The 13,874-nt window shown below is 31.9% G+C and overlaps 1 protein-coding gene across 1 annotated transcript; it reads right to left on the bottom strand.

The window, feature by feature from the left end:
* Window positions 1-211: 211 nt before the first annotated feature.
* On the bottom strand, window positions 212-10,634 carry LOC133549199 (troponin I, fast skeletal muscle-like). The gene is made up of 6 exons (XM_061894391.1): window positions 10,512-10,634; window positions 8,046-8,081; window positions 4,492-4,528; window positions 907-1,035; window positions 581-847; window positions 212-506 (listed from the first exon to the last, which is right to left on the bottom strand). The coding sequence occupies exons 2-6, from the start codon at window positions 8,054-8,056 to the stop codon at window positions 426-428; spliced, it is 525 nt and encodes a 174-aa protein (XP_061750375.1). The 5' UTR covers window positions 8,057-8,081; window positions 10,512-10,634; the 3' UTR covers window positions 212-425.
* Window positions 10,635-13,874: the final 3,240 nt, after the last annotated feature.

The raw sequence follows: 13,874 nt of genomic DNA, 5'->3' as shown, positions 1-13,874 counted from the left end.
CAGGTCGCACACTAACCTGTTAGCATGCTAACATGTTAGCATCCGTTAAAGAGCTAAATGATTATTGCTGTATTAATGGGCACAATTTGCTTCTTTCTGTCAAAGCTTTGAAATCGGGTTTAGCGTGTGTGTTAGCGGCGATGCTAACGGGAGAGTTAGTCAGCATGGAGAAGAAGTGAGGATGAGAAATGAGAAACAAGAAGAACAAAGAGCATGTCAGTTGTGTTTATTCGTCATGAATGCACAGGTTGGACAAAAATGTACATTAGCGTGGAGACAAAAAGTACCGTGTCTCAAACAGAAGAGTTTTAGCACTTTAGCATGGTGGCTAAGAAGCTAAAGACTATTCTTGGACTTACTGTAGAAGATTCCCTGGCTAGGTTGGTAGTGCTAAAACTCTGGTGTTCGGACACCTGGGGAGGTATTTAACTGTCAAACATCTTCTTCCTGTCCGACTTGTCCTCGATGTTCTTACGCCAGTCGCCCACGTCGCGCAGCTGCTTGTCCTGCGAACACAAAGACGCGCGTGAGTAAGTCCACAAAGTCCACCCGGTTCTGATCCGGTTTCTTGGCTTCTCACCTCCTCTTTGACCTCCTTCTTGACCTGCTTGAGGTTGGCCCTCAGGTCCATGTTGACCGTGTGCTTGGAGCCCAGCAGAGCTTTCAGCATGGCATCCGCAGACATGCGCACCTTCTTCAGGCGAGGGCGCTTGAATTTGCCCCTCATGTCCACGATCTTGATGTTGAGGTCCCGCACCTCGCTCAGCACCATGTTGAGTTTGAACTCCAGACTGTAGCGCTCCTCCTCGCTCAGATCGATCTGCTCATGGAGCTTCTGGCACAGGTCCTGAGGGGACGGGTCACGGTGAGGCCGGCGGAACTTTCTTAAGCGTGGCGTGTTCTCACCCTCAGCTCGTCGCCGTTGTAGGGCAGCTCCAGCGGGGGACACTTGTCCGCCAGGAACCTCTCCCGCTCGCCCACCTTCTCCGAGGCCTCGGCCTCCAGCAGGTTGTTGGCGACCACCAGCATGCAGCTCTGAGGGCACAACGCCAACAGGTCAGTCACATATTGGAGAGTACGCTAACTGTTCCTACGTGTGCATGTAAATAAACTGATAATAGACTGTATTGATGTTATTCACATGTGAATAATGCGGTATAATAGACTGCATTTATGTTATTCACATGTTATTAGACTGATAATAGATTGTATTTATGTTATTCACACGTGAATAATGCTGTATAATAGACTGCATTTATGTTATTCACATGTATTTAGACTGATAATAGATTGTATTGATGTTATTCACATGTAAATAGACTGATAATAGACTGTATTGATGTTATTCACATGTAAATAGACTGATAATAGACTGTATTGATGTTATTCACATGTAAATAGACTGATAATAGACTGTATTGATGTTATTCACATGTATTTAGACTGATAATAGATTGTATTGATGTTATTCACATGTAAATAGACTGATAATAGACTGTATTGATGTTATTCACATGTAAATAGACTGATAATAGACTGTATTGATGTCATTCACATGTAAAAAGACTGATAATAGATTGTATTTATGTTATTCACATGTGAATAGTGCTGTATAATAGACTGTATTTATGTTATTCACATGTAAATAAACTGATAATAGACTGTATTAATGTTATTCACATGTAAATAGTGCTATATAATAGACTGTATTTATGTTATTCACATGTAAATAGACTGATAATAGACTGTATTTATATTATTCACATCTAAATAGACTGATAGTAGACTGTATTTATGTTATTTACATGTGAATAGACTGATAGTAGACTGTATTTATGTTTTTCACATGTACGTAGACTGATAGTAGACTGTATTTATGTTTTTCGCATGTACGTAGACTGATAACAGACTGTATTTATGTTATTCACATGTGAATAATGCTGTGTGATGGACTGTATTTATATTATTCACATGTGAATAATACTGTATAATAGACTGTATTTATGTTATTCACATGTGAACAATGCTGTATAATAGACTGTATTTATGTTATTCACATGTGAATAATGCTGTATAAAAGGCTGTGTTTATGTTATTCACATTTGAATAATGCTGTATAATAGACTGTATTTATGTTATTCACATGTGAATAATGCTGTATAATAGACTGTATTTATGTGTTTCACATGTGAACAGACTGATAATAGACTGTATTTATGTTATTCCCATGTAAATACACTGATAATAGACATTATTTACGTTAGTCACATGTAAATAGTGCTGTATTATAGACTGTATTTATGTTATTCACATGTACATAGACTGATAATACACTGTATTTTTATTATTCACATGTAAATAGACTGATAGTAGACTGTATTTATGTTATTCACATGTGAATAATGCTGTATAAAAGGCTGTATTTATGTTATTCACATGTGAATAAACTGATAATAGACTGGATTTATGTTATTTACATGTAAATAGACGGTATTTATGTTATTCACATGTGAAAAATGCTGTATAAAAGGCTGTATTTATGTTATTCACATGTGAATACACTGATAATAGACTGGATTTATGTTATTCACATATAAATAGACGGTATTTATGTAATTCACATGTAAATAGTGCTGTATAAAAGACTGTATTATTGTTATTCACTTGTACATAGACTGATAATAGACTGTATTTATATTATTCACATGTAAAAAGACTGATAGTGGACTGTATTTATGTTATTCACATGTGAATAATGCTGTATAATAGACTGTATTTATGTTATTCACTTGTGAATAATGCTGTATAATAGACTGTGTTTATGTTATTCACAAGTGAATAATGCTTATAATAGACTGTTTGTTATTCACATGTGAATAATGCTGTATAATAGACTGTTTATGTTATTTACATGTGAATAATGCTCTAGAATAGACTGTATTTATATTATTCACATATGAATAATGCGGTATAAAAGACAGTATTTATATTATTCACATGTGAATAATGCTGTATAATAGACTGTCACATGTGAATAATCCTGTATAATAGACTGTATTTATGTTATTCACAAGTGAATAATGCTGTATAATAGACTGGATTTATGTTATTCACATGTAAATACACTGATAATAGACTGTATTTATAGCATTCACATGTAAATAGACTGATAGTAGACTGTATTATGTTATTCACATGTGAATAACACTGTATAATAGACTGTATTTATGTTATTCACATGTGAATAATGCTGTACAATAGACTGTATTTATGTTATTCACTGTGAATAATGCTGTATAATAGACTGTATTTATGTTATTCACATGTAAAATACCTTAATGTTTATTGTCTATTGTGAGCGAACTGTGGTGCTGAATTTCCCCCAGGGATCAATAAAGTACTTTCTATTCTATTCTATTGTAAATGTTAGCTACATACTGTATGTACGTTTTAACCCAATAATCAGGGATTTTTGTTACTTGGCGCCATATTAAAAGTATGTTATCTGTTTTCCTGTTAGCATGCTAACAGTTAACACGCTAACATTTTATACCAAATTAAATAACAACAAGCAAAATTAACAAAAAAGGCTAGCACAATAGCGTTTTATACGAGCATTTCAGGTAAATATGTTCTCTTGGTAGCATGCTAACATTAACACGTTAAGAGTTAGCATGTGTCACGTACAAAATTAAAACTGAGGTGAATACATGTAAAATGCTAGCATGCTAAAATTGGCATGCTAACAGTTAACATGTCAAAAACCAAATTAAATAACTCTAAGGCGTATTCATGCGAAATTTACGAAAAAGGTTAGTATGCTAACGTTAACATCCCTACAGTTTATACTAGCATTTAAGTTAAATATGTTAGCTAGCATGCTAAAAGTTAGCATGTGTCACCTACCAAACTAAAACTCTGAGGCGTGTATACATGCAAAATTACCTAAAAAAGCTAGCATGTTAATGTTAACAAGCTGGTACGCTATTGTTGAAATTCTAACAGTCAACATATGTCACATACCAAATGATATACATCTGGGGGGGTATAAATGCAAAATTAGCTAAAAAAAAAGCTAGCATGCTAAAATTAACATGCTAACGTTTTATAGTAGCATTAAAGCTATATATGTACGCTTTAACCTAATATTCATGGTTTTGTTACTTGGCACCATCTTTGAGGTAGGTTACCTGTTCCCTTGTTAGCATGCTGACATCAGTGGGCGGGGCTAACGTCAATCTAGTCCAATCACATTTAGTAGGCGGGGCAAACAGGAATCCCCATTCAATGAATGCTTCAGAACTTGGAAATCAATTGAATAATTTATTTAATCAATATTTAAAATATATATCAAAAACTAAAAAAAATATTAATTTACATTTGACAAGTTTATCGTATTACATTTTTGAATGAGTTAATTAAGTAATTATTGAAAGATGTATTGATTTATTTAATTCTGTCCCTTTTGGTGGTCAGCTTGGTCACGCTTACCTTCAGAGTGTGCTTGCGTCTGGCCGACAGTCGCTTCCTAAACACAAGTATTTGTATTAAAAACCAAGCATTTGCAGTAATTAGGTATTTGTATTAATAACAAAATATCTATAATAATAACCAAAATTATTGGTAATAAATACTTTGTATTAAAAACCAAGTATTTGTAATAATTCAATATTTGTATTAATAGAGTATTCGTAATAATAACAATAGTATTTGAAAGAATTAAGTATTGGTATTAATGACACCCCAAAAGGGAATAAGCGGTAGGAAATGGATGGATGGATGGTATTAATGACAAAGTTTTTGTGATAAAGTAATAGTAATAATAAAGTGTTTGTATTGAAAACTAAGAATTTGTAATAATTAAGTGTTTGTATTAATAACAAAGAATTTGTAATAACAAAGTAGTTGTAGTAATAAAGTATTTGTAACCCTAACAAAAGTATTTTTAATAAAGTATTTTTAATAAAAAGCAAGTAATTGGAATATTTAAGTATTTGTATTAATAACAAAATATTTGTAGTAAAGAATTTGTTAAAATAAAGTATTTGTAATAAATTATTTGTATTAAAAACTAAGTATTTATAATAAATAAGTATTTGTAATAACAAAATATTTGTAATAACAAAGTATTTGTAATAAAGTGTTTTATTAAAAACTAAGTATTTTTAATAATGAAGTATTTTTATTAATAACACAATATTTGTAATAACAAAGTATTTGTAATAATAAAGTATTTGTAATAAAGTATCTGTATTAAAAACTAAGTATTGGTAATAATTAAGTATTTGTATTAATAACAAATTATTTGTAGTAACAAAGTATTTGTAATGAAGTATTTGTTTTAAAAACCAAGTATTTTTAATAATTAAGTATTTCTATCATAACACAATATTTGTAATAACAAAGTATTTGTAAAAATAAAGTATTTGTAATGAAGTATCTGTATTAAAAACTAAGTATTGGTAATAATTAAGTATTTGTATTAATAACACAATATTTGTAGTAACAAAGTATTTGTAATGAAGTATTTGTTTTAAAAACTAAGTATTTGTAATAATTATGTATTTATTTTAATAATAAAGTATTAGTAATAATAAAGTGTTTATAATAATAAAGTATTTGTAATAATAACAAAGTATTTGTATTAATAATGTATTTGTAATAACCAAGTATTAACAAATGATTTGTAATAACAAAGTATTTGTTATAATAAAGTATTTTTAAATAATAAAAATCTGTAATAATAAAGTAATTGTATCAAAAACTAAGTATTTGCAATAATAAAAAATCGTTTGTAACAATAACAAAGTATTTGTATTAAAAAGTAATCATTTGTAATAACAAAGTATTAGCATTAAAAAACAAAGTATTTGTCTTAATAACAAAGTATTTGTCTTAATAACAAAGTATTTGTGTTGAAAACTAAGTATTTGCCATAATAACAAATATGTGTTACAATAAAGTATTTCTAAGTGAATAAGTCATATCTAAAGCCTCACAGCGACTTATTTCAGGGTGTTGGGTTATATCAGGATGCCAAGACCACTTTGTGAGCCGGTAGATTTCATGGCCAGTATTTTTAGAAGATAGAAAAAGATCAAAACGACCTATCAGATGTTTCACTTTAAACTGCAAACTAACAACGCTAGCCTGTGTGCTAAATATTAGCAACTAGCAAGAAGCTTATTTTCTACGCTTTTCTGTGTTAGCTTTATAAAATGAACACAGCTACTTTTTAAATAAAATTACTTAAAATTACATTTAGTTTATCAACACAAAGAGATAATTGTAACCTTAAAACTACCAGCAAACATTACTAGCTTGTGTGCTTAATATTAGCAGCTAGCAAGAAGCTGATTCTCTACACTTTTTTTCTGTTGGCTTTATGAACTGGACACGGCTACTTTTCAAACTAAAAGGCTTAAAGGACATTTAGTTGACAAAACAAGCCTTTATTTTGACGAAAAGAGCTATGAGTGACCTTAAAACTACTAACGTAGCTAGCCTACATGCTTAATATTAGCAGCTAGTGAGAAGCTCACTTTTCTGTGTTAGCTTTAAAAAACGGACACGGCTACTTTCCAAATAAAATACCTTAAAAAGACATTTAGTCCATAAAAACAATGTATTTGTAAATAAAAAAGTATTTTTAATATCAACAAATTATTTCTAGTATTTGTAATAATAAAGAATTTGTATTAAAAACTAATAATTTGTAACAAAAAAGCATTAGCATTAAAAAAAGTGTTTGTCTAATAACAAAGTATTTGTTTTACAAAACAAAGTATTTGTACTAATAACAAAGTATTTGTACTAAAAACAAAGTATTTGTAATAACAACAAATATTTTTTATAATAAAGTATTTATACATAATAAAGTATTTGTAAATAATACAATATTTGTAAATACTAAAGTATTGTATTAATAAAATATTGGTAATTAATAAAGTGTTTTTAATAATAACAAAGTATATGTAAATAATAAAGTATTTGTAATAGCAACAAAATATTTGTAGTAATAACAAAGTATTTGTAAATAATAATGTATTTGTAATAACAAATTATTTGTATTTATAACAAAGTATTTGTAAATAATAAATTATTTTTAATAATAAAACATATTTGTATAGATAAAAAAGTATTTGTAAAAAAACAAAGTGTTTGTAGTAATAAAGTATTTGTAACAATAAAAAAGTATTTGTATCGATGACAAAGTATTTGTAAATAATAACAAATTATTTTATTAATAACATATTTGTATTAATGACAAAGTATTTATAAATAATAACAAACTATTTGTAATAATATCCATCCATCCATTTTCTACCGCTTATTCCCTTTCGGGGTTGCGGGGGGCGCTGGCGCCTATCTCAGCTACAATCGGGCGGAAGGCAGGGTACACCCTGGACAAGTCGCCACCTCATCACAGGGCCAACACAGATAGACAGACAACATTCACACTCACATTCACACACTATTTGTAATAATATCAACATATTTATATTAATGACAAATATCTGTAAATAACAACAAAGTATTTGTAAAAATGACAACATATTTGTATTAATGACAAAGTATTTGTTAATAATCAAGTATTTGTAATAATAAAATAGTTATAACAATAATCAAGTATTTGTAATAACAACAAAATATTTCAAACAATAATAAAGTATTTGTGATAGGAACCACTTATTTGTTATATTAACACAGTATTTGTAACAACAAAATATTTGTAACAAAAAGGATTTGTAATAATAAAGTATTTATAATAACATATGTCTAACAATAATAAAGTATTTGAAATAATGACATATTTGTAACAATAATAAAGTATTTGTAATAATAACAAAGTATTTGTAAAGACAACAAAATGTTTGTAACAATAATAAAGTATTTTTTGATAACAACAACATATTTGTAACAATGATAAAGAACTTGCAACAATAATAAAGTATTTGAAATAATACAATTGTTCTAATAATAAAGTATTTGAAAACAATAACATATTTGTGACAATAATGAAGTATTTGGTAACAACAACTCACTCAGTGGCCATGATGGCGGCTTGAGGTGGACGTTATCTGTGAAGAAACAGACAAGAAAAGAACATTTGTACGTGACAGTGCTAAAACACGCTAAGTCTTCTTAAAGTTCATATCAGATGTCATGTTCTGACATGAAATGTTAGCACTTATCTCGTAGCATAGCGTAGCCATTGAAGACGTGTCTCCATTTGGAACGCTACTTTTAGCTCCTCAAGTGAATAGTTCAAATCTAAAGCCTCACAGCGACTTATTGCAGGGTGTTGGGTTATATCAGGACGCCAAGACCACTTTGTGAGCCGGTAGATTTCATGGCCAGTATTTTTAGAAGATAGAAAACGATCAAGACGACCTATCAGATGTTTCACTTTAAACTGCAAACTTACATCGCTAGCCTGTGTGCTAAAAATTAGCAACTAGCAAGAAGCTTGTCTTATACGCTTTTTTGTGTTAGCTTTAAAAAGTAAATAAAAGGACTTAAAACTACATTTAGTTCATAAACATAAAGAGCAAATAGGAACCTTAAAACTACTATCAAACATTACTAGCTTGTGTGTATAATATTAGCAGCTAGCAAGAAGCTAATTCTCTACACTTTTTTTGTGTTTGCCTTATGAACTGGACACGGCTATTTTTCAAAACTAAATAACTTAAAAGTCATTTAATTAATGAAACAAGCGTTTATTTTCACAAGAAGAGCTTCGAGTGACCTTAAAACTACTAGCTAACGTCGCTAACCTGCATGACTAATATTAGCAGCTAGTGAGAAGCTCATGTTCAACACTTTTCTGTGTTAGCTTTATAAAAACGGACTCGGCTACTTTCCAAATAAAACATTTTTAAAAAGGCATTTAGTTTTTAAAAACAAAGTATTTGGAAAAATAACAAAGTACTTGTATCAAAAACAAAGCATGTGTAAATAATAAAGTATTTGTAATATTAACAAACAACCTTAACTTTGACAAAAAGGAGCTAATTGTGACCTTAAAATCACTAGCCTGTGTGCAAAATATTAGCAACTACTTTTTTCATGCGTTAGCTTTATAAAATGGACACGGCTAATATTCAAATAAAATAGTGTATAAAAAACATTTGGTTTATAAAAACAGCCTTCCTACGTGTGACCTTAAAACTGCTAGCTATCATTACTAGCTTGTGTGCTTAATATTAGCAGCTAGCAAGAAGTTTACACTTTTTTGTGTTACCTTTATAAAAGATTGGCAACTTTTCTAAAAAATAACTTAAAGGACATTAAAGGCTTCATTTTAACACAAAGAGATAATTGTAGGCTTTAAAACCGCTATTTAACATTGCTATCCTTTGTGCCTAATATTACCAGCTAGCAAGAAGTTAACACTTTTTTGTGTTACCTTTATAAAAAAATTGGCAACTTTTCTAAAAAAAATAACTTAAAGGACATTAATGCCTTCGTTTTAACGCAAAGAGATAATTGTAGGCTTTAAAATGGCTAGCTAACATTGCTAGCCTGTGTGCCTAATATTAGCAGCTAGCAAGAAGTTTACACTTTTTGGTGTTTCCTTTACAAAAAATTGGCAACTTTTCTAAAAAAAATTACTTAAAGGACATTAAAGGCTTCATTTTAACACAAAAAGATAATTGTAGGCTTTAAAACTGCTAGCTAACATTACTAGCCTGTGTGCCTAATATTAGCAGCAGGCAAGAAGCTCATGTTTCTACACTTTTCCTTTCTTAGCTTTTTCAAATGTACACAGCTACTTTTCAAACAAAATAATTAAAAATACATTTAGTTTATTAAAAAATGTATATATATATTTTGACACAGCTAATTGTTACCTTAAACTACTAGCAAACATTGCTAGCCTGTGTGCTAAATATTAGCAGTATAGCAGCTAATTTTTTGACACTTTTCTGTGTAGGCTTAACTTTTCAAATAAAATAACCTCAGACATTTTGAAGGTTATTTTTTGGGGTAACATTCGAAGTTATTGGCTGGACGGACGCCGCGTCTATTTCGGGGGGGTCACAGCTGTCGCCAACAGGACGGCGATGGAGGGGAAGAGGAGAGAAAAGACGCTGGCTGGGGAACAAACGGCTGTCATGGGTGAGTGAGAGGTGGGGGGGAGGGCGTCCGGGTGTATTTTAGGACGTGAGGACATGATGCTGAGGGACATCTGTCGCGGGGCTCGTCTCTGGCATCTGCCATTTGGAAGCCATCTTGGACGCGACTTTTCACCCTCAAAACTCGCCGCCGCGCTTTAAAAAAAACTTTTCGCGTTTCCGACCGGGCTCGCTGGTCCTGCTGCTGCACGTCGCCATGACAACCGGACTAATGACGATGTCATAGGAAAAAAAACAAAAAAGCCCAGCTGGTTAAAGGATGTCACGATGGACAAGTAGGAAGCGAGTATGACATCAAATATGATCAGTAGACATGATATCAAGTGTGAGTAGAAGATAAAAAAGTTTTTAAAAAGATGATGTACTGACCTGTTGATGTGGTCGTGTCGGGCGAGCGTGGCGACGTCGGTGAGCGCGTTCAAGCTTTAGCAGCAAACAGGAACGCTGCAGCTCCTCTTTATAGAAGCGGATTAGCTTTGAAACCAATAGCGAGGAAGATACACACACACACACACACACACTGACACCCCCTGTATAAATAACTAGCCCCCTCCTTTGAGATTGTCATCTTCATCATCTTATCAGCCGGATGATGATGAAGAAGATGAAGATTGTTTGGACGAGCACCACGGCGACAACTTCCTAAACACTAACTGACTTTTGACCTTCAACCCCCTGAGAGGGTGGCAGGGCAGTGACAAATTAAAAAAAGTATCCTCCATCCACATTTGATTCACCGACAACATTTATCGCAACAAAATGGCCTGACTCTTAGAATAATTACGTATATATTATCAAACAACTCTTATCCTTAAAGGCCTACTGAAATGAGATTTTCTTATTAAACGGGGATAGCAGGTCCATTCTATGTGTCATACTTGATCATTTCGCGATATTGCCATATTTTTGCTGAAAGGATTTAGTAGAGAACATCCACGATAAAGTTTGCAACTTTTGGTCGCTAATAAAAAAGCGCGTGACGTCACCGGTGTGAGGGCTCCTCACATCTGCACATTGATTACAATCATAGACACCAGCAGCAAGAGCGATTCTGACCGAGAAAGCGACAATTTCCTCATTAATTTGAGCGAGGATGAACGATTTGTGGATGAGGAAAGTTAGAGTGAAGCACTAGAAAAAGAAAAAAAGGCGAGTGCAGTGGGAGTGATTCAGATGTTATTAGACACATTTACTAAGATAATTCTGGAAAATCCCTTATCTGCTTATTGTGTTAAAAGTGTTTTAGTGAGATTATAAAGTCACACCTGAAAGTCGGAGTGGTGCGGTGACCGCCAATGTCTCTGAGAGAATTAAGCCAATGGAGGTGCCAAGATGACAGCTGCTGCAGGAGGACGCTTACTCCGCAAAAGTAAGAGCCGACTTAATATCACAATTTTCTCATCCAAAAACGTGCTGGTTGACATGTGAAGTGAATTTTGTAGTGAATTATATTTATATAGCGCTTTTCTCTAGTGACTCAAAGCGCTTTACATGGTGAAACCCAATATCTAAGTTACATTTAAACCGGTGTGGGTGGCACTGGGAGCATGTGGGTAAAGTGTCTTGCCCAAGGACACAACGGCAGTGACTAGGATGGCGGAAGCGGGAATCGAACCTGCAACCCTCAAGTTGCTGGCACGGCCACTCTACCAACCGAGTTTTACCGCCCCATGTGGTAGAGAAACATGTTCGCTAAAGCTTCACAACAAACACAGAAACACCGGCAGTGTTTCGGTTGCTAAAGACAGCTGCAATCCCCGGCTTTCCACCAACAGCATTCTTCTTTATAGTCTCCATTATTAATTGAACAAATTGCAAAAGATTCAGCAACACGGATGTCCAAAATACTGTAGAATTATGCGATGAAAAGAGACGACTTTTAGCCGTAAGTGTTGCTGGGCTAAAAATGTCCGCTAAACCATCATTCCGCGACGTTTTCAACAAGAAACTCCGCGGAAATTTAAAATTGTAATTTAGTAAACTAAACCGGCCATATTGGCATGTGTTGCAATGTTAATATTTCATCATTGATATATAAACTATCAGACTGCGTGATCAGTAGTAGTGGGTTTCAGTAGGCCTTTAAGGGCCGTTGTTATAGTTATTATCACTTGTGTTGGAAATTGTATTTTTCTTTGTCCGTGCAAAGCTGGCAATCCAAAAGAGTGCAAGCCAGTCTCGTATCAGTGTTTGTTTCCCGTTTTGGCCTGTTGACTGCCAAGGCCGAACATCGAATACCGTGAAGCAGACAGAGCAGAGACAATGCGATATCTCGACTGTCAGCACATTTGCATTTTTGTATAATCATATATTGTGTCTAACTGGAGCTGTCTGGATTACCCCCCTTCCCTTAGCGACAGCTTCAGTGATGTAACCAGGGACCTCCCAAATAAACAGAGGAAGCACGTGAGCTGGACTTTTAGAACGTAGTTTGGATCTGTAACTATAGAGTACAGCCCAAAGCACGACTCTCCTCAATTGAGCAAAATTTAACTCTGTCTTTGCATGATTCCTTGCTTCTCGTCTGTTTAATAGATGCCATTAGTGTTTGAACCTGACACTGATTTTTAAATAAAATGTCACCTAAAGTAGGACTTCACATCAATAAACTCTGACATTTATTATTTATGTATTATTTATTTATAGAGAAACACTGACATTTATTATTGATATATTGGTATTTACGGATAAACACATACATTTATTATTGATATATTGTCATTTACAGATAAACACTGACATTTATTATCGGTATATTGTTATTTGAAAATAAACACTGACATTCATTATTGATATATTGTTATTTACAGATAAACACTGACATTTATTATCGGTATATTGTTATTTGAAAATAAACACCGACATTCATTATTGATATATTGTTATTTACAGATAAATACTGACATTTATTATTGATATGTTATTTATAAATAAACACTGACATTTATTGTTGATATATTGTTATTTACAGATAAACACTGACATTTATTATTGATATGTTATTTATAAATAAACACTGACATTTATTATTGATATATTGTTATTTACAGATAAACACTGACATTTATTATTGATATATTTTTATTTACAGATAAACACTGACATTTATTATTTATATATTATTTACAGATAAACACTGACATGCATTATGTATATATTGTTATTTACAGACAAACACTGACATCTATTACTGATACATTGTTATTTACAAATAAACATTGACATTTATTATTGATATATTGTTATGTACAGATAAATACTGACATTTATTATTGATATGTTATTTATAAATAAACACTGACATTTATTGTTGATATATTGTTATTTACAGATAAACACTGACATTTATTATTGATATGTTATTTATAAATAAACACTGACATTTATTATTGATATATTGTTATTTACAGATAAACACTGACATTTATTATTGATATATTTTTATTTACAGATAAACACTGACATTTATTATTTATATATTATTTACAGATAAACACTGACATGCATTATGTATATATTGTTATTTACAGACAAACACTGACATCTATTACTGATACATTGTTATTTACAAATAAACATTGACATTTATTATTGATATATTGTTATGTACAGATAAACACTGACATTTATTATTGATATATTGTTATTTACAAACAAACACTGACATGAATTATTTATATATTTACAGATAAACACTGACATGTATTATTGATGTATTGTTATTTACAGATA

The sequence above is a fragment of the Nerophis ophidion genome, linkage group LG03 (genome assembly GCF_033978795.1).
Source record: "Nerophis ophidion isolate RoL-2023_Sa linkage group LG03, RoL_Noph_v1.0, whole genome shotgun sequence".
Lineage (NCBI taxonomy): Eukaryota > Metazoa > Chordata > Actinopteri > Syngnathiformes > Syngnathidae > Nerophis > Nerophis ophidion.
This window is presented reverse-complemented; position numbering and strand designations above follow the sequence as displayed.

Excerpts from the sequence above, each read along its gene's own strand:
- LOC133549199 (XM_061894391.1), bottom strand. Across the intron at positions 848-906 it reads ACAACGGCGACGAGCTGAGG|GACCTGTGCCAGAAGCTCCA; the intron begins GTGAGAACACGC and ends CCGTCCCCTCAG. Across the intron at positions 507-580 it reads AGAAGGAGGTCAAAGAGGAG|GACAAGCAGCTGCGCGACGT; the intron begins GTGAGAAGCCAA and ends TTGTGTTCGCAG.